The sequence below is a fragment of the Oncorhynchus mykiss genome, chromosome 16, assembly GCF_013265735.2.
Source record: "Oncorhynchus mykiss isolate Arlee chromosome 16, USDA_OmykA_1.1, whole genome shotgun sequence".
Taxonomy (NCBI): domain Eukaryota; kingdom Metazoa; phylum Chordata; class Actinopteri; order Salmoniformes; family Salmonidae; genus Oncorhynchus; species Oncorhynchus mykiss.
Genome location: NC_048580.1, coordinates 43,578,438 through 43,603,092, shown reverse-complemented (window position 1 = coordinate 43,603,092; position 24,655 = coordinate 43,578,438). Strand labels below are relative to the sequence as shown.

General features: G+C 43.2%; 1 protein-coding gene across 8 annotated transcripts; it reads left to right on the top strand.

Moving 5' to 3' along the window:
* The first annotated feature begins 3,953 nt into the window (after nt 1-3,953).
* Nucleotides 3,954-24,557, top strand: LOC110492071 (homeodomain-interacting protein kinase 1). Of its 8 annotated transcripts, none has more exons than XM_021566065.2 (18): nt 3,954-4,488; nt 4,956-5,725; nt 5,855-6,046; nt 9,207-9,388; nt 9,608-9,731; nt 9,942-10,061; nt 10,243-10,335; nt 10,535-10,716; nt 18,193-18,343; nt 18,445-18,649; nt 18,967-19,085; nt 19,354-19,482; nt 20,421-20,587; nt 20,867-21,004; nt 21,184-21,345; nt 21,564-21,766; nt 21,934-22,067; nt 22,209-24,557. In XM_021566065.2, exons 2-18 carry the CDS (start codon nt 4,958-4,960, stop codon nt 22,599-22,601), a joined length of 3,462 nt encoding a protein of 1,153 aa, XP_021421740.1. In that variant the 5' UTR covers nt 3,954-4,488; nt 4,956-4,957; the 3' UTR covers nt 22,602-24,557. The 8 variants fall into 8 exon arrangements, with proteins under 8 accessions (XP_021421740.1, XP_036802866.1, XP_021421739.1 ...); XM_036946971.1 differs by having other exon boundaries at nt 3,956-4,488; nt 10,243-10,329; XM_021566064.2 differs by having other exon boundaries at nt 3,956-4,488; nt 20,418-20,587.
* Nucleotides 24,558-24,655: the final 98 nt, after the last annotated feature.

Sequence of the window (24,655 nt, the reverse complement as noted above, 5' to 3'; positions counted from 1 at the left end):
TCTGACTGTTTTTTTGTTGACACAATGGTTTGTTGCCTGACTGGCAGTTAAACAAATTATACAAGACTGATGTGTCCATATTTCTGAAACTAATTATGTCTAAGGCCAGGCGCCACAGGCTGAAATGACATTTTTGCATCTACCTATCTACCAATTTTGAGATTTCTTTGGTATTTTGGTCCATCAATATTAGTATTTTCAAAAAGTAAACATAAAAATGTTAACTTGATGAAAATATAAATACTTTCTTTAGTTCATCATACTACCGTCATCAATTTTCAATCATTTCAAAGCTCACTACATTAAATTACACATAATTTAAAAGCCCATTTCATAGAGAATGTTACAAACTGGAATATATTTAGTAACTTATTTTGAAGAGATGGTGATTGGGTCTAGCGTTTGATAGTTTAAATTCAGTGTTCTTGTCTAACTGCCATTTCCTGAAACATTTTCTCTTCAGAAGCATCTGCATTCACCAAATAGATGTATTCTCCAGACTTGCCCAGATGGAATTGTTGAAATGTTATCAATTCTTTATTCTAGATAACATTTTCTTTGGAAGAATTTGCCAAAAATGCATTTTACAAGCATGTCTTTAACTATTTTACAAATAGAAGGATGAAAAAAAGTATTTATCCACAATCTGCTCTGGATAAGTCCGAAACCAAAATATTTTGACTGGCTTCAATACAGTGTCCAGGAAAATGGATTTTGTCCAGGAAAATGGACACATATTTAATGATATATTTCCTAATTTGCATATTTTGGCAGCACTCTGATGAGTTTGAGAGTCAGAAGAGCACGGCATAGAAAGGCAGTTTGAGAGACTAACCATATTTCCATCCGAGTACCATATATAAAAAAATCATGACAGCTGTGATAGAAACTGGAAGTGTTGGTACAATTTTATAAATGCCGATAGATCATTATTTAGTTCAATATGGAGGGATCTTTTTGTGTCAGTAAAATAAATTATGCAAGAAATAGCAGTGGAACCGCCCCGATGCACATATATAGCCTAACCATCATATCGAAGTAAACTTGTGGTTTATGCTGTGTGGTCCTCCCACTACGACTCAGTAATAAATTATAATGAACTTCACAGTGTGGTGAAAGTACACGGTGATGAGCTTGATGCTCCTTTCCAATAAATATTGAGGGTCTTAAACTCTTATTCTGGTAATATGATGATCGATGCTTGGCTGCCATTTGACGAATAAAAATTATCTTGCTCTTTTGCCAATAACAATCTCATCATGTAGGCTATACCCACACTGCATCTGCAGGCTGTTGGCCAGAGTGCACAAGGTTGAGTAATAATAACAACGAAATCATACCGGTGATGTGACAGTTTGGGAGGATGTGCCTCTGCGTTTCATGTAAAACCATACATCAATAAGACTCAGCGCAACAGGAAAGTACTGATGGTCTTCCAGGTATTCGCTGAAACATAGTTACATTCGTAACTTTCCGTTCTATTTCATACCTTTCAGACCATCAGTACAGTTGAAAGTATGGATGACTCATACCAACAAGGTCTCGAGGAATAGAACCACTAACCTTTGATTAATGCGCCGATGCCACTGGGAGAATGGTAGACCCCATTGTTTGGCAGGATGCGACGTTGACCTTGTAAAATCTTGAGAACGTGCAGGGGACATCAACAATCCAATGTCAAAGCCTCTGCTTGGACAATACAATGCCTTTTGATTTCCCACTGAAGCCCAGGAAAAACACCTTGTAAGAATTTGCTGATGAGGCCGTGGACTCGTCGCTTTACCATCAATGCGTAAATGGTTTGCTGGTATGACTGAGACATTCACCTTCAAGGTCAAATTAGAGCGACCTGTGTCCAATAGTGACTGAAGGAAGCTCAGTATGACAGGTACGGAGCAAGGAGGTCCTCTGCCCTGGTAGAGCTCCATTTGGTAAACAGGTTCCAGGGATCAGCATGCATCATCCTGCTTGATAGTGCTCTGGCGTTCTGTAAAGTCTCAATGACAGTGGGATCGCAGCCGATCAGTAGAGGGTTGGGCTCTTCAGAGGCTACAACCATAGATGTAATTGGTCTGGGCTGGGATGCCATATCCTCTGGTCCAACTTTGAGAGCAAGTCTTGTCTAGGTGGCAGCTGCCATGGCTCTCCCTCCAGAAGACTGAGGGGGGTTGGAAACCAGGGCCTGTGCAGGGTTTCTAAGATCAAGGGTAGTCGGAGGGAAAGCATACAGCAGGCCCTCTGGCCATGTGTGCGCTAAGGCATCCATGCCCAGGGGGCTGTTTGTCTCTGCCAGAGAGAACCAGAGTGAGCAGTGGGATGTTTGCTCTGAGGCGAACAGGTACATATCTGCTGTTCTGAACTGCTGCCATATCATCTTCACTACTTGTGGGTGAAATCTCAATTTCCCCGGGGGCGGTTTCTGTCCCAACAAGAAATACGCCACCTCGTTCACCTTGCCTGGCAGATGGATGTCTCATAGGTTTGGCAGTTGTGGTAGGGCCCATGTCAGGAGATGTTGAGCCACCTGTAGGGACCGTACAGACCTACCTCTGATCGCATCAAGACATGTTTGTGTTTGAGAACAGGCAGAAAGTGTTTCAGGGCGAGGTAAACTGTCCGATGTTCTAGCATGTTGGTGTGCTCTTTCCTCCAGTGGGGGAACCACTCTCCACGTACAGTCCTGTGTTGCCACACTGCTCCCCAGCCTGTTAGTGAAGCATCGGTCATCACTACTTCCCGCCTTGATGGAATTGATCTGAGATGGATACCTGTAGTCAGGTAGGTTCTCTTTTTCCACGGCCACAGAGTAGAGTAGCACGCCCTTGTCGCTCGGATTTTGGTGTTTCTGTCCTGCTTGGGGTCCAAGCGGAATTCGTTGAACCACACTTGAAGTGGTCTTAAAGACAGCAGGCCTTACGTTGACTATCCGAAACATATGAAAGGGGAGAACTGGATGAAAGCCTCAGTCTTTCTTCAGAACCAGGAAATAGGAAATAGCTTGCTGTTCTGATGCTTTTACTCTTGTGATTGCGCCCTTCTCTAAGAGAGATGTAATCTCCTGGCTGAGGGTGAAAACTTTCAGGGGGTCTGTGACTGAGGTCATACTTACCCCTGAGAATGGTGGGGATTGGCGTCAGAACTGCAGCTTGTACCCCTGTGAGAGGGTCCTCACCATGGGTCAGAAGAGTATGATGCACAGTAGGCCAGGTGCTGCTGTATAAACTGGCCAAGGGCCAACCCCTGCCATTCAGTTTCTGCCCGACCTCACTAATGCTCTTGTGGCTGCATGGAAGCAAGTCCCAGTGTGGCCGATGTGAAATGGCTAGCTAGTTAGCGGTGGTGCGCGCTAAAAGTGTTTCAGTCGATGTGGCTTTCGTGGTGTGATGGGTAACTATGCTTCCTGAGTGACTGTGGTTGATGTGTGCAGAGGAAGCTATACTGTTACACCCGCAGCAATGTTCCAGCATCTAGTGGAAAGCCTTCCCAGAAGAGTGGAGGCTGTTATATCAGCAAAGGGGGACCAACTCCACATTAATGCCTATGATTTTGGAATGATGTTCGAGAGTAGGTGTCCACATCCTTTTGGTCATGTAGTGTATCGTTGCAAATAGAAATAGGAGACATGGTCTGACCTAAGGTTTTATATGAACCATGGCGGCATGACTTTGCTTTTATTATTACTCAACCTGCGAGGAGCGTGAGGGACATATCCCTCGTTCAAAACTGGGAACTCACAGCTGGGAACCATAAATCTCCGACTTCCGAGCGTTCAAAAACAATTGGGAACTCGGAAAAATTGAGCTCCAACTGGGAAAAAATCTTTTTTAACGGTCATCCAACTCAAACCTCTTTCTTGAGCAACGACTTTCCGACCTGAAAATCATAATTTGACCTCGTTTTTTTCTGAGTTCGCAGTTGTATAGAACGCGGCAATAATCCATACTTTCAACCACATTGACGGTTTGAAACTGTAGAACCGACGTGTAAATTACTTTACGCTCATAAAAAGGATGGAAACATGATTACTGAGCAACATCAGAGCATGTGTGCAGTGTGTCACAAAGCCGAAACCTCGTGATTTGGCAAATAGTTAGAGAAAGGTTTTCTTTGATTTGGACTCTAAAGAATGTGGGCTTTTATTTTGAAGATTTCCTCATTACTATACAAAGTGGCGTCATCATTTGTGCTGCTGGCATAGTAATACTAGTGATGGATCATGGTCTCTCCTAGTGTTTTTGGAATTAGTTTGTCATTTTCTAGCTAGCTAGGTACCTCCAAATGATATGATGTGTGATATCTCCGTAGCTAATGCTACTATGATGTTCCGGTTGATGGTGTAAATGATGTCGCGTCAGAGGAGAGATCTCTAGGGGAGGTCTTCTACGTGAACCTCGCTGTAGCTGCAGCTAGCTAACACTTCATTGACCAAGAACAATGTGGCCTGCTGTTTCGGGAAAACGATCGGAACTGCGGGACTAAACCAAACAGGTGACGTTAATCTGTTTTTGTTTTACATTATGTTATTTTCCGGCTGTTGACAACCAGTTTTCCATAACATTTAGCTAGCTATAGCTTCCTAGGCTGCTTGGCTGCTGCTTTGTTCCGCAATAACATGGCTGGCACCGCTAGCAGAACACTGATGATCTACTACAGTTTGTAAATATAGTTCACTTGGTATGAGTTGTCAAGGTGATTTAATTTAAACTGATTTCAACTGTCTGATCTATTACAACTATGTAAGACCACTAGCTACTTAACACCAGCTGTCAGTTTGTTGATTTTCCCGTGTGGTTCAGTTGGTAGAGCATGACGCTTGCAACGCCAGGGTTGTGAGTTCGATTCACACGGGGGACCAGCATGAAACATTTATGCACTCACTACTGTAAGTCACTGCCAAATGACTAAAATGTAAATGTAAAATGCAATCATCTCTATTTGCCTCCCATTTTGTGTAGACATGGCTTCCGAGCTCCAGGTGTTCTCCTCTCCCTCAATCTCCTCCAGCGCCTACACTCGCTCCAAGAAACTGAAGGTAGAGAACAGTGTGTGGGATGTGAGCAGCCAAGTGGGAGACGACAACAACAGTTACTACCAGCAGCAGGGCCCCAGCCAGGGCAATGGAAACACATCCTCCCCCCCTGTATCAAGTTTCAACCCAGCATACAACTCCTCCAACTCCAACCAGGGGTACCCATCAACGGGGGCAGGCTCCCGGGAGCAGACGGTCGTACGGGCGGCAGACAGCACCGGCAGCGTCCGAGGACCACCTTCCTCTTCATCTTCCTCCTCTTCCGCCAGTTGCCTTGTCAAAGATGCCGCATCATCATCCTCCCAGCCAGGCGACCTATACCAAAATCAGTACGGTAACAGCCTGAAGAGGAAGAGTGAGGAGGTGGACAGCAGTGACAGTGTTCAGATCCTAGAGGAGCTCTCGGCCCCTGTGCTCTCCAACCGCACAGCTGCTGGCGGGGGGACCACCACAGCCCAGTCCATAGCACATTCCACCTCCACCACTAAGAGTAGTAACTCCCACAGTGAGGGGGACTACCAGCTAGTGCAGCATGAGATCCTGTGCTCTGTGTCCAACAGTTATGAGGTGCTGGAGTTCCTAGGGAGAGGTACATTTGGTCAGGTGGCTAAATGCTGGAAGCGTGGCACTAATGAGATTGTGGCCATCAAGATCTTGAAGAATCATCCCTCATATGTCCGGCAAGGTCAAATTGAGGTTAGTGTTGTATCACTAAGCAAAAGTGACGTTCTTGTAAGCTTTAACCAAAACATTTTGTAAAAGTTTGGGAGGAGAAAGAATAATTATAAATATAATTGAACACGTCTGCCCTTCTCCACTTGCCAGGTGAGTATCCTGAGCAGACTGAGCACAGAGAATGCTGACGAGTTCAACTTTGTGCGTTCCTACGAGTGTTTCCAACACAAGAACCACACCTGCCTAGTGTTTGAGATGCTGGAGCAGAACCTCTATGACTTCCTGAAGCACAGCAAGTTCAGCCCGCTGCTACTCAAGTCCATCCGGCCTGTGCTGCAGCAGGTATGATACAGTCCACCATATGCTTTATTATCCATATGGGGAAAATGGTCTTGAACACTTTTTCAGTACTGCTGTTGACTGTATGCAAAACAACACAATACATTTTGCATTACCCACTTGACACATACATTGATACATATATTGCACGTTACCCATATCCTACACATATCATACAGCCACCTACATAATATATACACTCTCCTATGTATTTATTTGGACAGTGAATATTTTAATTTGTCTCTATTTTAGATTAAGTGCTTTTATAGGAGGCTACAGTACAGAATGTTACCCCTTTTTTTTGTTTATTTTTTCATACCTGTTTTGCTGTTTAAAAATGAATGCACTTTAGGTATCTAGTCCCCCCATTTGAAGGTGTCATAAGTATTTGGACAAATTCCCTTAAAGTGTATTACATTTTGTCAAAAGTTTTGTATTTTTCCTACCAAGTGGCGAATTGCAGTGCTTAAGGCGTCACTACAGCCAGTTGTACGGTGTTTCCTCCAACACATTGTTGCGGCAGGTTTCCGGGTTAAGTGTGCAGTGAAGCGAGCAGGGTGTCAAGAAGGAGTGCGGCTTGGAAGGGTTGTGTTTCGGAGGACGCGTGGCTCTCGACTTTCGCCGCTCCCGTGTCCGTACGGGAGTTGCTGCGATGGGACAAGACTGTAGCTTCCAATTTGCTATCATAAAAAAAATACAAAATAAAAGTTTAGTATTTGTATTTTATAGCACGCAATGACTACATCAAGCTTGTGACGCTTGGATGCATTTGCAATTTATTCAGGATTATCCATAATCATGGTAGCATCCACATTAATGTAGAAGTGTTCAGAAATATATATTGTATTCTTATTTAAAGTAGAAGTGACTCCGAAATGACACAATGCATTATATATTATTAATTTCTATTGGGCACAACATAATCCGAAACACAAACAAAACAAACTTTAAAAGCATCTAAAAAAGTTTGTAGTCATAAGCTTGATGTAGTCATTGCGAGATAGGAATATGGGAACAAATTGTATTTGTCACATGCGCCATAGGCCATGTAGGCCTTACAGTGAAATGCTTACAAGCCCTTAACCAACAATGCCGTTTTAAGATATTTTATATATATATATATATATATATATATATATACAGTGCCTTGCGAAAGTATTCGGCCCCCTTGAACTTTGCGACCTTTTGCCACATTTCAGGCTTCAAACATAAAGATATAAAACTGTATTTTTTTGTGAAGAATCAACAACAAGTGGGACACAATCATGAGGTGGAACGACATTTATTGGATATTTCAAACTTTTTTAACAAATCAAAAACTGAAAAATTGGGCGTGCAAAATTATTCAGCCCCTTAACTTTCAGTGCAGCAAACTCTCTCCAGAAGTTCAGTGAGGATCTCTGAATGATCAAATGTTGACCTAAATGACTAATGATGATAAATACAATCCACCTGTGTGTAATCAAGTCTCCGTATGAATGCACCTGCACTGTGATAGTCTCAGAGGTCCGTTAAAAGCGCAGAGAGCATCATGAAGAACAAGGAACACACCAGGCAGGTCCGAGATACTGTTGTGAAGAAGTTTAAAGCCGGATTTGGATGCAAAAAGATTTCCCAAGCTTTAAACATCCCAAGGAGCACTGTGCAAGCGATAATATTGAAATGGAAGGAGTATCAGACCACTGCAAATCTACCAAGACCTGGCCGTCCCTCTAAACTTTCAGCTCATACAAGGAGAAGACTGATCAGAGATGCAGCTAAGAGGCCCATGATCACTCTGGATGAACTGCAGAGATCTACAGCTGAGGTGGGAGACTCTGTCCATAGGACAACAATCAGTCGTATATTGCACAAATCTGGCCTTTATGGAAGAGTGGCAAGAAGAAAGCCATTTCTTAAAGATATCCATAAAGTGTTGTTTAAAGTTTACCACAAGCCACCTGGGAGACACACCAAACATGTGGAAGAAGGTGCTCTGGTCAGATGAAACCAAAATTGAACTTTTTGGCAACAATGCAAAACGTTATGTTTGGCGTAAAAGCAACACAGCTGAACACACCATCCCCACTGTCAAACATGGTGGTGGAAGCATCATGGTTTGGGCCTGCTTTTCTTCAGCAGGGACAGGGAAGATGGTTAAAATTGATGGGAAGATGGATGGAGCCAAATACAGGACCATTCTGGAAGAAAACCTGATGGAGTCTGCAAAAGACCTGAGACTGGGACGGAGATTTGTGTTCCAACAAGACAATGATCCAAAACATAAAGCAAAATCTACAATGGAATGGTTCAAAAATAAACAAATCCAGGTGTTAGAATGGCCAAGTCAAAGTCCAGACCTGAATCCAATGGAGAATCTGTGGAAAGAACTGAAAACTGCTGTTCACAAATGCTCTCCATCCAACCTCACTGAGCTCGAGCTGTTTTGCAAGGAGGAATGGGAAAAAAATTCCGTCTCTCGATGTGCAAAACTGATAGAGACATACCCCAAGCGACTTACAGCTGTAATCGCAGCAAAAGGTGGCGCTACAAAGTATTAACTTAAGGGGGCTGAATAATTTTGCACGCCCAATTTTTCAGTTTTTGATTTGTTAAAAAAGTTTGAAATATCCAATAAATGTCGTTCCACTTCATGATTGTGTCCCACTTGTTGTTGATTCTTCACAAAAAAATACAGTTTTATATCTTTATGTTTGAAGCCTGAAATGTGGCAAAAGGTCACAAAGTTCAATGGGGCCGAATACTTTCGCAAGGCACTGTATAAAAATAAGGGCTTGTAAGCATTCCAATTGGAGTAAACTAATAAACCCTAATTCTTCTACCTTCAGTTAATACATCTTATACACATTCTACAGACACAATCTATTTTACAATAGTTATATATATATTTTTTTTGTCTCAAATCCAAGATGCTGGAGTATAGAGCCAAATAAAAAGTTTTAGCTTCACTGTCTGAAGATTTATTCTTATTTCACCTTTATTTTACTAGGCAAGTCAGTTAAGAACAAATTCTTATTTACAATGACGGCCTACCCTAGCCAAACCCGGACGACGCTGGAACAATTGTGCGCCGCCCTATTGGAGTCCCAATCACACCAAGATGTAATGCAGCCTGGAACAAATATGTAGGGAGTGTATTTTTTACTCTCTTGTGTTCCATCAGGTGGCCACGGCCCTGATGAAGCTGAAGAGCCTAGGTCTGATCCATGCTGACCTGAAGCCAGAGAACATCATGCTTGTAGATCCTCTCAGACAGCCCTACAGGGTCAAGGTCATCGACTTTGGCTCTGCCAGCCATGTCTCCAAGGCCGTGTGTTCCACCTACCTGCAGTCCCGCTACTACCGGTGAGTGTCTGACTGTCTCATGGGAGGCACAAGCATAGAAATAGAATTACTGGAACAGGCAAAGCCCATCAGACCACTGCAATTTACTTAAATGGGGATACTAGTTTTAGTAATTCTATTTCTATGGGCACAATCTGAGTCCCAGTAGCAATGGAGGATGTATTGCAGGCTCAATGTACAACTATGGACATGTCCAATGGTTTGTGTGTGTTATTACAGGGCGCCAGAGATCATCCTGGGTCTTCCCTTCTGTGAAGCGATCGACATGTGGTCTCTGGGCTGTGTCATTGCTGAACTGTTCTTGGGTTGGCCACTTTATCCCGGTGCCTCAGAGTATGGTCAGGTCAGCAGCAATTATTCTACTGTCAGTGAGACAATACACTGTCATCCATCGTTGACAAGTATTTGTCTCTTTCATTTTGTAGTTATACAGTATTGTATTTTATCTAGCATTTTATACAGTATTGTCTTTAATGCAATGTGCGTTTGTTTGTACTAAAAAAGCAGCGCTCATAATACAATCTCTGATTTGCATTTCCCTTGGTTGCATCAGATCCGGTACATTTCCCAGACCCAGGGCCTGCCTGCTGAGTACCTCCTGAGTGCAGGCACTAAGACCAGCCGCTTTTTCAACAGAGGCCCTGACTCCAGTTACCCCCTCTGGAGGCTCAAGGTACATATTTTGTTCATGAGTGTAGCTAGGCCTATATGAGACAGTACTTTTGGTAGCATGTTATTACTAGTTGTAACTAGTTTCCAATGTATTACCATATTATTGCTCCCTTATTCCGCACAGTAGTGTGTAGTGCTACTGTACGTAATAGTCTTCTGTTGTATTTTGTTTTTGTCTGTAGACACCTTCAGAGCATGAGGCAGAGCTGGGGATAAAGTCAAAGGAGGCGAGGAAATACATTTTCAACTGTTTGGATGACATGATGCAGGTGAGGGTGAGCAGGTTACCATTCATTCTGTTAAATAACTCACTTCTGCGTTTGATGTCTTAATGTTTTTGTATTATGCTAATAAATTGGTTTGTTTCATGTCATAAATGTATTTGATTTCGTCAGGCGGGACTTAATGTTTAAATTTGAGTCATTTAGCAGACATTCTTAGCCAGAGAAGGCAACTTTCTGTGTTTTGTTGCAGGTGAACATGACTAGTCTGGTGGGGACTGACGTCCTGGCAGAGAAGGCTGACCGGAGAGAGTTTATTGATCTGCTAAAGAAAATGCTGACGCTGGATGCAGACAAACGCATCACCCCCATGAAGACCCTCAACCACCCCTTCGTCACCATGACACATCTGCTGCACTTTCCTCACAGCTCACAGTAAGTAGAGTCAGGGCTAGGGCTGTTGCGGGGACCGTATTACCGCCACACCGGCGGTCACGAGTCATGAAGGCAGTCAAATTCTGGTATTCAGCACTCTATTGTCCCTCTAATCACTCTGACATCAATGCAAATGTATTCGAAAATCTAATCAAACACTTAATGAGCACCCATGAGCTCATGTGCTATATTTGTATAGGCTATGCAATTGCGGGAGAAAACCGAGTGATGGCCGCTAATAAAAAGAGGAGGATCCCATCAGCTTTCTATTGGCTAGGCCTACTATATTTATTTCTCAACTTTCCTAATATTAATCACATTGCTTATTTACAACAGGAGTATAGCTATAGCTAAGTATAGTATACCTGGCTGGCATGAAAATAAACCACGGAGAAAAGTATCCTCCATTCGCTATTTAAGTGCATAGATGACATGCATTTTTTCCCCCGCTGCCCCTATTTTGATACAGGTGCATGATAATGGTCTATTCTAAATCAAAACAAATGTCACACATATATTATTTAGTATATGTAAAGACAAAATTACAAAACAAATAGCCTGATGGGTGACTATTAGCCTAACACTTGTGAACGATATATTATCACTTGTGAATGATGCCCAGCATAAGAAACAATGGCTTTTAAAAAAAAGAATTATAGTTTTACACCTTATGTAGCCTAGCCCATAGGCCTATATGTTTTAATAAGGTTTGTATCACAACTAAAATGGCAAAATAACTTCTTAAAATTAAGCACATTAATCCGCTTTACAACGGGTGTAGATCCTTACTGGCATATAAACTCAGCAAAAAAAGAAACATCCTCTCACTGTCAACTGCATTTATTTTCAGCACACTTAACGTGTAAATACTTGTATGAACATAACACTATTCTACAACTGAGACATAAACTGAACAAGTTCCACAGACATGTGACTAACAGAAATGGAATAATGTGTCCCTCAACAAAGGGGTGTTTTAAAATCAAAAGTAACAGTCAGTATCTGGTGTGGCCACCAGCTGCATTAAGTACTGCAGTGCATCTCCTCCTCATGGACTGCACCAGATTTGCCAGTTCTTGCTGTGAGATGTTACCCCACTCTTCCACCAAGGCACCTGCAAGTTCCCGGACATTTCTGGGGGGAATGGCCCTAGCCCTCACCCTCCAATCCAACCTCAGTTGGATTGAGATCCGGGCTCTTCGCTGGCCACGGCAGAACACTGACATTCCTGTCTTGCAAGAAATCATGCACAGCATGAGCAGTATGGCTGGTGGCATTGTCATGCTGGAGGGTCATGTCAGGATGAGCCTGCAGGAAGGGTACCACATGAGGGAGGAGGATGTCTTCCCTGTAACGCACTGCGTTTAGATTGAGCTTGTTGTCATTGCAGACAGTCGTATGATGCTGTGACACACTGGTGATGTCTGGTGAGGACCTGCCTTACAACAGGCTGGTCTGAGGGCTTGTATGCCTATCTCAGCCTATTGTGGACAGTTGTTGTTGCCATCCTGTATCTGTCCCGCATGTGATGTTCCGATGTACCGATCCTGTGCAGGTGTTGTTACACGTGGTCTGACACTGCGAGGACGATCAGCTGTCCGCCCTGTCTCCCTGTAGCGCCGTCTTAGGTGTTTCACAGTACGGACATTGCAATTTATTGCCCTGGCCACATCTGCAGTCCTCATGCCTCCTTGCAGCATGCCTAAGGCACGTTCACACAGATGAGCAGGGACCCTGGTCATCTTTCTTTTGGTGTTTTTCAGAGTCAGTAGAAAGGCCTCTTTAGTGGCCTAAGTTTTCTTAACTGTGACCTTATTTGCCTACCGTCTGTAAGCTGTTAGTGTCTTAACGACCGTTCTACAGGTGCATGTTCATTAATTGTTTGTTTATGGTTCATTGAACAAGCATGGGAAACAGTGTTTAAACCCTTTACAATGAAGATCTGTGAAGTTATTTGGATTTTTACGAATGATCTTTGCAAGACAGGGTCCAGAAAAAGGGCAGTTTCTTTTTTCGCTGAGTTATAAGCAGCACGTGAGTTTCAAGTGTGGGGAAGATAATTTACACTATAAAAATACACATTTATAATAAAATCATTACATGCATAATTGTATTTGTGGTCACTTTTGAGAATGGTGTTTTCCTGCTAATGGAACATTTGTGCTTATAGCCTACTGCCGTGTGCGCATTGCTGCGCTTATAATGTGAAGAAATAGCCTAATAGTTTATCAACATTTTAAGGTAAATGTTCTGATCTGTTGCGTCAGCCACATTGCATAAACATTTTTGGGAGGATGCTATTGGTTCTATTCATTTGGGATCTATCGCATCCCACAACTGGCCCAGACTGTTTGGAATGTTTATTTCTCGCACAGATAAGAATAGGTTGACTTTTGTACTATGGTGGATAGTAGATTGACATAGGCTAGTGCTTTTGCTGTTCGTTAGGCCTACTCATCTTGTTGGCTGACGAAAAGTAAATGTGGACAGTTCTTCCAATATCTTTAATATGCACCTCGGAATTAGATAAGGATGAGCGCAGTTGCGTCCCCGATGTGTCTGTCTTAACTTGTAGCCTGTGAGAAAGACCGATTCACGTGATGGAGAGCCGTGTGAGTGAGAGACTCTTCGATTGTGCAGCACACTCAGGGAGAAGGCCGCAAAAGGCATTTATTTCAAATGCAATTTTAAGGATGAATAAGTTATTTCAAAAGCTGTAAGATTCATTAACTTACCAACAACAGCTGCAAATCCCAATAAAACTACATATCTTTTTGAAGATTGCTTTGTCTTCATGAAATCATGAAGGTGTATTTTCCTCTGTTGAAGCCATTCTGTTGTTGATTTACTTCTGTGTTTTGGGTCGTTGTCCTGTTGCATCACCCAACTTCAGTTGAGCTTCAGTTGGCGGACAGATAGCATAACATTCTCCTGAAAAATGTCTTGATAAACTTGAATTCATTTTCCCGTTGATGATAGCAAGCTGTCCAGGCCCTGAGGCAGCAAAGCAGCCCCAAACCATGATGCTCCCTCCACCATACTTTACATTTGGGATGAGATTTTGATGTTGGTGTGCTGTGCCTTTTTTTTCTCCACACAGTGTTGTGTGCTCCTTCCAAACAACTCAACCGTAGTTTCATCTGTCCACTGAATATTTTGCCAGTAACGCTGTGGAACATCCAGGTGCACTTTTACAAACTCCAGACTAGCAGCAATGTTTTTTTTTGGACAGCAGTGGCTTCTTCCGTGATGTCCTCCCATGAACACCATTCTTGTTTAGTGTTTTACGTATCGTAGACTCATCAACACCGATGTTAGCATGTTCTGGAGTTCTGTAAGTCTTTAGCTGACACTCTAGGATTCTTCTTAACCTCACTGAGGATTCTGCGCTGTGCTCTTGCAGTCATCTTTGCAGGACGGCCACTCCTAGGGAGAGTAGCAACAGTGCTGGACTTTCTCCATTTATAGACAATTGGTCTTACTGTGGACTGATGAACATCAAGGCTTTTCAAGGTACTTTTGTAACCCTTTCCAGCTTTATGCAAGTCAACATTTGGTAAGCTTAAGTCTTCTATCTCTTTTGTTTGAGGCATGGTTCACATCAGGCAATGCTTCTTGTGAATAGCAAACTCATATTTTGTGAGTGTTTTTTATAGGGCAAGGCAGCTCTAACCAACATCTCCAATCTCATCTCATTGATTGGACTCCAGGTTAGCTGACTCCAATTAGCTTTCCGAGAAGTCATTAGCCTAGGGTTTCACATCGTTTTTCCAACCTACACTGAATGTTTAAATTATGTATTCAATATAGACAAGAAAAATACAATCATTTTTTGTTGCAACTTAGATGAAGATCAGATAAAATTTGATGACCAATTTATGCAGAAATCCAGGTAATTCCAAAGGGTTCACATACTTTTTCTTGCCACTGTATATGCTTTGCGTCATATACAGTGTCTACTGGTATCATTTTCAATTGAGAACATACACTGAGTGTGTAAAACATTAAGAACAGTCTCAATTCGTTGGGGCATGAACTCTACGAGGTGTCAAAGCGTTGGACAGGGATTCTGGCCTCCAATTCTGACTCCAATGCTTTCAACAGTTGTCAAGGATGGCTGGATGTCCTTTGGGTGGTGGACCATTCTTGATACACACTGGAAACTGTTGAGTGTGAAAAACCCAGAAGCACTGCAGTTCTTGAAGCAAACCGTTGTGCCTGGCACCTACTACCATGCCCCGTTCAAAGGCACGTAAATATTTTGTCTTGCCCATTCACCCTCTGAATGGCACACACACACAGTCCATATCTCAACTGTCTCCAAGCTTAAAAATCTTTCTTTAACCTGTCTCTTCCCCTTCATCTACACTGATTTGAAGTGGATTGAACAAGTGACATCGATAAGGGATTATAGGCTGACAAGGTGAAGGCTATGTCACGGAAAGAGCAGGTGTCAATGTTTTGTACACTTCGTGTATAGCTCAACATGTAAACAATGTGTGAGTTGAGCTATTCTCTGCTTCTTTAGATGACAGTAATGCCATAATACTGTAGGCCTCTGGATGCATTGGTGATGCATGCAATTAGATAAGAAGGAAGCAGCTACTCTGCCTGGGGTCCAGCAAAATTAAGGCAGTTTATACAATTTTTAAAAACTTTACAATACATTCACAGATTTCAGTCTGAGGTCCTGAGCGCTCTGAAGCAGGTTATCAAGGATCTCTCTGTACTTTACACCGTTCATCTTTCCCTCGATCCTGACTAGTTTCCCAGTCCCTGCCGCTGTAAAACATACACACAGCATGCTGCTGCCACCACCATGCTTCACCGTAGGGATGGTGCCCAGATGTGACGCTTGGCATTCAGGCCAAAGAGTTCAATCTTGGTTTCATCAGACAAGATAATCTTGTTTCTCATGGTCTGAGTGTCCTTTAGGTGCCTTTTGGTAAACTCCAAGTGGGGCTGTCGTGTGCCTTTTACTGAGGAGTGGCTTCGTCTGGCCACTCCACACTCGGAAGAGTCTTGTTGGTTCCAAACTTCTTTCATTAAAGAATGATGGAGGCCACTGTGTTCTTGGGGACCTTCAATGCTGTATACATTTTTTTGGTACCCTTCCCCATATCTGTGCCTCAACACAATCCTGTCTCGGCGCTCTACGGACAATTCCTTTTTGGTTTCATGGCTTGGTTTTTGCTCTGACATGGTCTGTCAACTGTGGGACCTTACATAGACGGGTCGGTGCCTCTCCAAATTATTTGTAATAAATTTGCAAACATTTTGAAAACCCTTGTTTCGCTTTGTCATTGAGGTATTGTGTGTAGATTGCAGATAATAAATAAAAAAATCCATTTTAGAATACCAAATTATAATGTGTACTATACTACATGTTGGACCACTAACTTTTTTATATCGTTGTGTAGTTTACCAATAAAATGGTCTGACGGTGATGTGGACATACTCTGTATTCATATCCCGAAAGGAAGAAATGCTCTCATTGAAATGATCTCATTACAATACATTTTTATAGAAAGTTAGCAAACACAGATAAGATCTTGCTACCGTGGATAGGAAAATACCTGTCTATTTGTGATTTAACTCTTTAGTCATTACCTATTTGCTTATGGGCTTGTCTACACCTAGCGACTTGTTTTTTAAAATTATATGAGCAAAAAAGATTCCCTTAAATTAGGAACGGCAAGCCAGACAAATTAAACGTGCCTATTTAAAAAATGAATATGAATTCGGAGGGCAGAAATGATTACATATTAAAGCATTAGACCTCTCACTAAAGGCATCAGTCATTCAAAAGTTATACTTAAATCCAAACTTGTTCTCCTAGCAAATTAGTAAGAATGCCTCACCCCATGTTCAAGAATGGCCGTTTTTCCCTTTATTCAGATTACAAACTCTAACTTTCGGTTATTTGAAAATGAAGTAATCTCCAAAATATCACTATTTAAAACAACCCATAGGAAGTTGGTTGCAATTTCACTTTAATCCACCAGAAAAGACAGAACAAATAATACTACAACATACTGTGGTTAAAATCAAATGTTTTTGTGTGTATATATTTTTACCCCCTTTTTCGATCTTGTCTCATCGCTGCAACTCCCCAACGGGCTCGGGAGGCGAAGGTCGAGTCCTGCATCCTCCGAAACCCACCAAACCACGTTTTATGACCCGGAAACCAGCCGCACCAATGTGTCGGAGGAAACACTGTTTCAACTGACGACCGAGGTCAGGAGCTGCTAGAGCGCGATGAGCCATGTCAATTATTATACAAAGTTTGACTAAAAACAACAGCTAATGTACAATACTGTGTCCTTGAAGTGTATTTAGGTTCATAACTTTTGTGAAACGGCACAGTTAAAAAATGTTATGGCAAATAGAACTGGATGGTCTTCAGAGATACATGGGATGGTCTGAGGGTAGCTGAAGGGTGGCATTTAAAAACAACTATTGTAAAATACATTGTGCCTGTAAAATGTTTATAGTGTGTCTAGAAGGCCGAAGTGGTGTTGCCCATTAGTTCACTCCAATAACAAGGGGTTAGGGGAAGGTAATAAAGGGAAATATTTTTTTTTTAAAGGGGGATTGGAAATGAGCCAGACAATTACATTGATGGAAGCTACAATCGATCTGCAATATTAAAGCTGATCTACCCCTCTTCAAGAGATGTTCAGTGGTAGCAAAGCACAACCAGCAGCCATGTGGACGTCCTGAATGGAGACGAGGACAAAAAGTGTTTTGTCACCAGAACGTTTTAGAACATGTTGTGACGTTTGACTTTACCTGCGTCATCTACTTTCAATACATATAAATCGCAGACAGTTGGCAACACTTGGCCACTTGAAACTAGCGTAGCAACAACTACCTGGACAGAAAACAGTGACGCACATTACACACCGCACCCCTTCTATAAGCGGGTCGAGGGGGTTCTTGAAATGTAACATCCAATCAAAATCTTCCACTACCACCGGATCATTCAAACTGTTTTTTTGCGATACAAAATTCTCCAGACCTCCAAGGGAGACGTGACAACAACTTGATTATGGAGGTGCAACGTGAGACTAGGCATAATGTTAGCAGTGTGGTTAAAGTTAAGGTTTTGGTTAGGTTTAAAATCTGATTTTAATAAGATACATTTTAGAGGTGGGGGTTAAGCCATAATTATGCCTTAGTGGCTGTGGTAACTAATGACAACTTTAAAATGGCTGTGAAAATAAAGAAAAGATTTCAGCCAATAGAAATGTGGCTACATTTTGTGGACAACATTCTAACTTACTCAACCTTTACGTTCTATTTGATTTAAAAAATAATAATATGTAAATGGCATAGAGCTCTTACACACAACAGTCCAGGATTAGGACAGTTTTGCAAATCTTGTTTTTCTCTTTTATGATTTCCCATGGCCTCTCCTGTTTACCTTGCTCCTTTAGAGTTGCATGTGCCTTGATAAATATGATTATTTTTCAGTGTGAAGTCATGCTTCCAGAACATGGACATATGCAAGCGCAGGGTCAGCGCTTTCGAGAGTGGAAAGAATCTGTTTTCTAGCAACAACAATCCCAGTGCAGCTACAAACCTCACTGTTACATTTAGCAGCCAGCTCAACCAGCACAACCAGGTGAGAAACGAATGCCTTGTATTGTCAGACTTCCTCAGGATGTCCTTTCAACACGTGAATCATATTTGACAACACATGTCATGTTATCCCCGCCGTGTCAGATGGCGTCCACCGGTGGCCAGTCACTGTCAGTGAGCAGCAACGTCCCTCTGCTGAACTACCAGCCGGGCCTGTATCAGCAGGCTACTATCAACATCCCAGGTCTCCCCCAGCAGAGTGTCCCTCTGCAGACCAGACCCACCCAGCTATGTGGCCAGGCTGAGCCTTTCCAGCAGACTCTCATCGTCTGCCCCCCCACCATCCAGGGTGAGCAGAGCAGAGAAGGAACCGTATGGAGCAGGGTTACAATGTTAGAACAATAGTTTGTTTGCCTCTCTTTTTGCGCTCGTATGAAGACCCAATTCATGTCGCCGCTAAGTAAATATGTTGTAATGTGGGAGACAACGGTCAGTGGGACATCTTGTCCGTAGCCTTATGTGATCTATTAACACGGGAGGATCTGAACTTCATCATTTTGATTCCGCCCAATTGTCTTTAAATTAGCCGTAAAGTCTGTAGTCTGCTTCTGCAGAGCTGTATATTCATGACATTGTAACAAACCTACCTCCCTCCTTTCTTTGTAGGCCTCCAGACGTCCGGCAAACACTCTGGTTTCCCAGTGAGGATGGACAACGCTGTTCCCATGGGGCCCCAGAACCAGTCCACTCAGCCTCTACATCTCCAGCCTGGAATGCTCACACAGGTACAGCGAGGCTGACTGCTGCGTGACCACCCACCCGCAGCCTGACTTCCATGTTTGGAATCCTATGAATAACTTGGGTGTATCTCACCAGAGTAAAGACAGGATTCATCACAACATGTTAACCTGTTTTAACGTTCCTCTCCTTTCTTTGGGAATCAAATCTCAGACTGTGGTGAAGGGATGTGGCGATCAGATCTGTGTCGTCCCCCCCCCCCATGTCTAGTTATCTAACCCCTACACCCGTCCCTCAAACCTCCTCCCCCACCAGGCCTCCTGCAATCCTTTGATGGTAGCCACTCTGCACACCCCTGTGGCAGGAATGGCCCCTCTGTATTCGGTGCCCCTGGGCTGTGGGGCTGGAAGGCCCGGCCTGCTGGATCAGAGCTCCACCATGCTGGTAAAGCACAAACACCACTCCTGCTACCCCCCATCTTCCCTGTACCCCTTTCTCCCCCTGACACATTTCAGGGGTGTGCAGAGCATGGGATGCATGTGCTGCTGCTTACTATAGTCTGTGCTTTTGCTTGCAGCGTCTCACCTGTCCCTTTCTCTTCTTCCCTTTCCCACCCCCCCCAAAAAAATTAAGGCTTTTGCATTATTATACAGTGACAGCTGAAGTTTCCGGGAAGTCTTGCTGAAATGTAAATAAATTCAACCAAATGTAAATGTGCCCTTCATCGCTGCAACCTTGGGAAACCTGCTGTTAATTCCAATGATTAACGCCGTTGCGTTGGTCCTGGAATCGTGCAGGAGACATGGGAAATGCCCGCTGGAATGCTGCCTCTTGATTATCTGTCATGCTGCTCTTCATAGATTCGTCTGAGTTCCAGGTCTTAAACCAGTGTCTTGAACGGACCTTCTCAGTTCTACAGGACTGCCTTCCAGGACATGTGTGCTTGGCTTGAGAGCATGACCTGTTTTCTCTTCTGCCAGTTGGAGTTCCCATTTTAATAGTGTTTTGATTTTCGATCCTATTTCTTTCCTCGGCAGTAACTATTGTTTAGGTCGTGCTTTGGAAGTCTGAGGAACAGAGACCGGTCATTGGATGTTTTTTTGTGTGTTTTTTTTCAGTGTATCTTTCTCTTCTGAATTTGATCTTGACTCAGTGGGGGCGTGCCGGGAACAGACACCGAATCATGTCTGTCTACGAACTGCATGTGCTCGTCATGCACCTGCATTCTGTGGTGGTCTGACTGTCATACTCCCATTTAGCACAGCATTTTTCAATTTCTCTCAAAACAGACTGTTCAACTTGCAGTATGTATCAGTTGTTCGAGAAGCAAACCTACAATAACTGTGTTAATGTCTGTACGTGTGTGTGTGTGTGTACAGCAGGGCTGGCCAGCAGGGACCCAGCAGATCCTTATCCCCTCCACGTGGCAGCAGATGCCAGGCATGGCCCTTCACAACCCCAGCCAGAGCCAGACACTGGTTCCTGACCCTCCCATGGGAGCCCCTCTCTCTGGTGGAGACGGCTCAGGACAACAAGCATTACACCGGAGGTGAGTACTGCAGGGCTGTCCCTCTGGGCTCTGTCACCAAATGTACTTATTTTTTACCTTTTTATTTAACTAGGCAAGTCAGTTAAGAACAAATTCTTATTTTCAATGACGGCCTAGGAACAGTGGGTTAACTGCCTTGTTCAGGGGCAGAACGACAGATCTTTACCTTGTCAGCTTGGGGATTCGATCCTGCGGTTCAGATAAATACCCACTTATGCCAGCGTGTTGTACTGATTCCAATATGCTAGGGAAGCTAATTCCAACTTGTTGTGATGCCAGGGGTCGTCATGGCAGTCAGTACGATGGCATCATGCAGCAGGACCTATCACTGGGGCGTCAAGCACCCACGGCCCCCTCCCAAGCAAGACCCCAGCAGGGGAAAGGGTGTAAGGCTCGACATGCCGACAGTAGGGCCAGGTAACTTTCAAACCCAAAAGGGACTTTTATACTGTATTGTTCCCTTCCTCACCATGTATGTCATTTATGTGAATCAGTGAGAGCTTTATGATGGACCACTTTTAAATCTTTACATGTTTTAATTGCATTGAAACATCTCGGTGTACTTTACATTAAAAAGGAGTGCTGCCCCTTTGCAGGCCTGTGTTGCCGCTGGAGCAAGCTGCCTCTGTGGTCGACAACACCCCGGCCTTCAATGGTGATCCAATCGTCATCTCCGATACTCCCAGCCCTGCTGCCAGCATTATCTCCATCCACAGCGACACAGAGGACGAAGATGACAGGAAGTTCCCTGCTGCCGGGTGAGGTCACATCCTGTGTAATCTCATGCATCCATCTGTGTGAATTCATTAGACGCTGCTGTTTTGAGTAGCTGAATCCAGCACTGTGTATGACCCTGGCTTTCAACCCCTTTGGGTATGTGCGTCCTGTCTCTCAAGGGGCTGGTTTGAAAGTAAAAGATGAATATCTGTTTTCTGAAAATAAAATTCTGAAGTATTCTTTCTCTTCTCTGTCACAGCTCTGGTGTTAACCAGCGAGCCAATGTGATCAGCTGTGTGACGGTGCACGACTCACATGACTCTGACTCGTCGATCAGCAGTCCCCTGAGCCCCAAGCGCCTTGCCACCAACTCCTCCTCATCCCAGTCCTCCTCCAAGTCCCTTGCCATCATCCTGCCCTCAGTGAAGACTCAGTCTGGGGAGAGCGGGACCCACAAATCAGGTTAGCACACACCTCCAGCCTAGTGTTTACCCTACCATTGTATAGGTGGGGCGGCCTCTAGCTTTGTTGCTTTGGGAACTTTGTGTACCACCTGCAACTTCTCACACTAAACTATTCTCACAGCATTAAGTATGTGGGATGTTTTTTTTCTTGCTTTTGTTTCTCAGATCAACACGTTAATGTCTCTGGTAAGTCCAAGAAGGTGACAGCTCAGCAGTCCAGCAGGGCAGGAGGGGCTTCCAGCTCTGATCGCCATCAGAGGGCCACAACTAGCAGATCTCAACCTCTCAACCTGAGTCAGGTATAAAGCGATATGGTTAACCTCGCTTGTCATGTCTTAGGGTTTTTGTTTATCCTCTTCTTATTTCAAGTTTAGTCTCTGAGGCAGAAAGTATCTAAATGCGAGTAGCGTATTATAATGTAGAATTATATTCCTCCCCAGGTACAGCAGTCTGTGCTGTCATCATCACAAGACAGAACAGGAGGCAACAGCAGCTCCTTGCGTCGTCAGCCCACCTACCCTCCTCCAGTCTCCTCCCACTCCTACCGTTTGCAAGAGGCTTCCTCCATCTTCACCTCTACCCCTAACCTGTACGCCTACCCTGCCTCTGCCGCCCTGGCCTCCGTCTCTCAGGCCATGGACCAGCTCCACGCCGGGGGCTCTTCTAGACACGCCCGGCCCAGCGGGCCCTACTCCTCCCTGGGGCTCCTTCATGCCCAGGGACAGTACCACCAGCAGCAGCAGCTGGCGGCCCAGCCTTACCCCGTCCCACGGTCCAGCGCAGCGGCCTACCAGCTCAGCCAGAGGAAGCTCAGTCAGTACCCCTACCTGTGAGGAATAGAGGCTGCCATAGAAATATAATATCCTAGATTCTATTTCTGTGGAAAGAACAGCTATCTAGCCCAGCGGAAGACCAAATGGAGACCAAGACTATAAAGGCGCAGCACTGCACAAGTTTAGCACAGGCACTATGAAACTTAAATACCACTGATATTTTTAAATGTGCAATTTAGTAAGGCCTCGTTTAGAATAATTTTAACAGCTTTGTTCGCAGTGTCCTGATTTCAAGTGGTAAATATTTTTCATTCCCTGTTACTTAAATGAAACGCGCTTATGTGCAAAAAAGTCCTTTAAACATTTGTCTTATGTAAAGCCAGTATTTTGCCATCTTTGTTTTTAGAATATTATGCTTGTAAAAGCACTAACCCGTGTGTCCTTTGTCGTTATCATGACATTTTATTTCCATGTACTGCAGCTAATCAAATTGTACTAGAATTATAAGACCTTTTTTTTATTTATTTGTTTTTATCATTATTTTGAATGTCTACGTATTGCAAATAACTCTGAACAGAGTTTCTGTTTCGTAAGTGTGTTTTCCGTGTCTGTGGTAAAAGAATACAGATAAAATAATGAGTTTGTGGACTAAATGTCACCTTACCTGAAACACTTCCCTAGACATGTACACTCCTCTACCTATTTGTTTGGCCAATGAAGCTAAAACTTTTGCTTTGGCTCTGTACTCAAGCATTTGAGATCAAATGTTGTATACGAGGCGACTACAGAACGTCACCAGGGTATTTTCATATGTTTAACTCTTTAGATATGAATGCACTTTATACATCTAGTCGTCGTTCCCCCCCCGTATTAATGGGCGGCAGGTAGTCTAGTGGTTAGTGTTGGGCCAGTAACCAAAAGGTTGCTAGATCAAATCCCCGAGCTGACCAGGTTAAATCTGTCGTTCTGCCCCTGAACAAGGCAGTTATAACCCACTTTTCCTAGGCCGTCATTGTAAATACAAATTTGTTCTTAACTGACTTGCCTAGTTAAATAAAAGTTCAAATTACATGTCAAGTTTAGTATTTGGTCCTGTATTTCTAGCACGCAATTATTACATTAACCTTGTATGCATTTGCATTTTGTTTTAGTTGTTGTGCCCCCAATAGAAATGAATGGTAAATAATGTATTGTGTTATGTTGTGCCCCCAATAGAAATGAATTGTAAATAAGGTATTGTACCATTTGAGTCACTTATTGTAAATAATAGAATGTTTCTGAACACTTCTACATTAATGTGGATGCTGCCGTGAATAATGACAAGTGAAGTTTAGAGGCGTAAAATCATATCCCCCCCCCCAAAAAAAATGCTATACCTTATTGGTGTTCAGATGGGACTACATATATAAAGTGCTTTCATTTCTAAACGGAGAAACAGATGTATGAAAATACTCTCAAATAAAAGGTGACAATGTCGCCTGATAAACATTGGCTCAAATCCAAAATGCTAGAGAATAAAGCCATGTTAAAAGTTTCAGCTTCACTGTCCATATAAGGACATCTTCTCCAGCATGTCACCGAAGCGCCTGTCAAAGGCCCTTTAACACGTGATTCCCACACACCAATCACGTGCTCATCTCATCGCCTATTGATAGGCCCCTGTAACTTGGTTAAGCTAACTCTTGGACTGAAAAGTATGTTCAATGGAGAATGCCTCCACGTCCAGGAAACCAGCCCTGTGTGTTAAAAGTCATTCTTAAGGATCCGTTTAGTAGGCTGTCTAGGCCTTATAAGTCAATAGTGCTGTTGATAGTTAGGGTCTTGTCATGTGCAATGATGGTGTATGTGAACTTGTTAATGTGTAAAGTAGAAATCCGATTGGGCAGCTCACACTAAGTAACCACAGTCCATTAGACCGCATTGCCAATGGTGATATTCAGTCAACCTTGAATTCATTTGGTGAATTGTATTGAATCCAATGATTCATGAGTATATAAATAGCTGTTGGATATAAGAGTGAATGGTTTGTGACACGGTCATTCATACAATCTTACTATGTGAAGTGCTACATAGAACACACTAATCAATATATTTAGATAGCTATTGTATTATTG

Bases quoted from the DNA above. Each gene is read 5' to 3' on its own strand.
- LOC110492071 (XM_021566064.2), top strand. From the start codon at position 4,958: ATGGCTTCCGAGCTCCAGGTGTTCTCCTCTCCCTCAATCTCCTCCAGC. The intron at 9,389-9,607 runs GTGAGTGTCTGA...GTGTTATTACAG, and splicing joins CTGCAGTCCCGCTACTACCG to GGCGCCAGAGATCATCCTGG. The intron at 10,717-18,192 runs GTAAGTAGAGTC...ATTATTTTTCAG, and splicing joins CACTTTCCTCACAGCTCACA to TGTGAAGTCATGCTTCCAGA.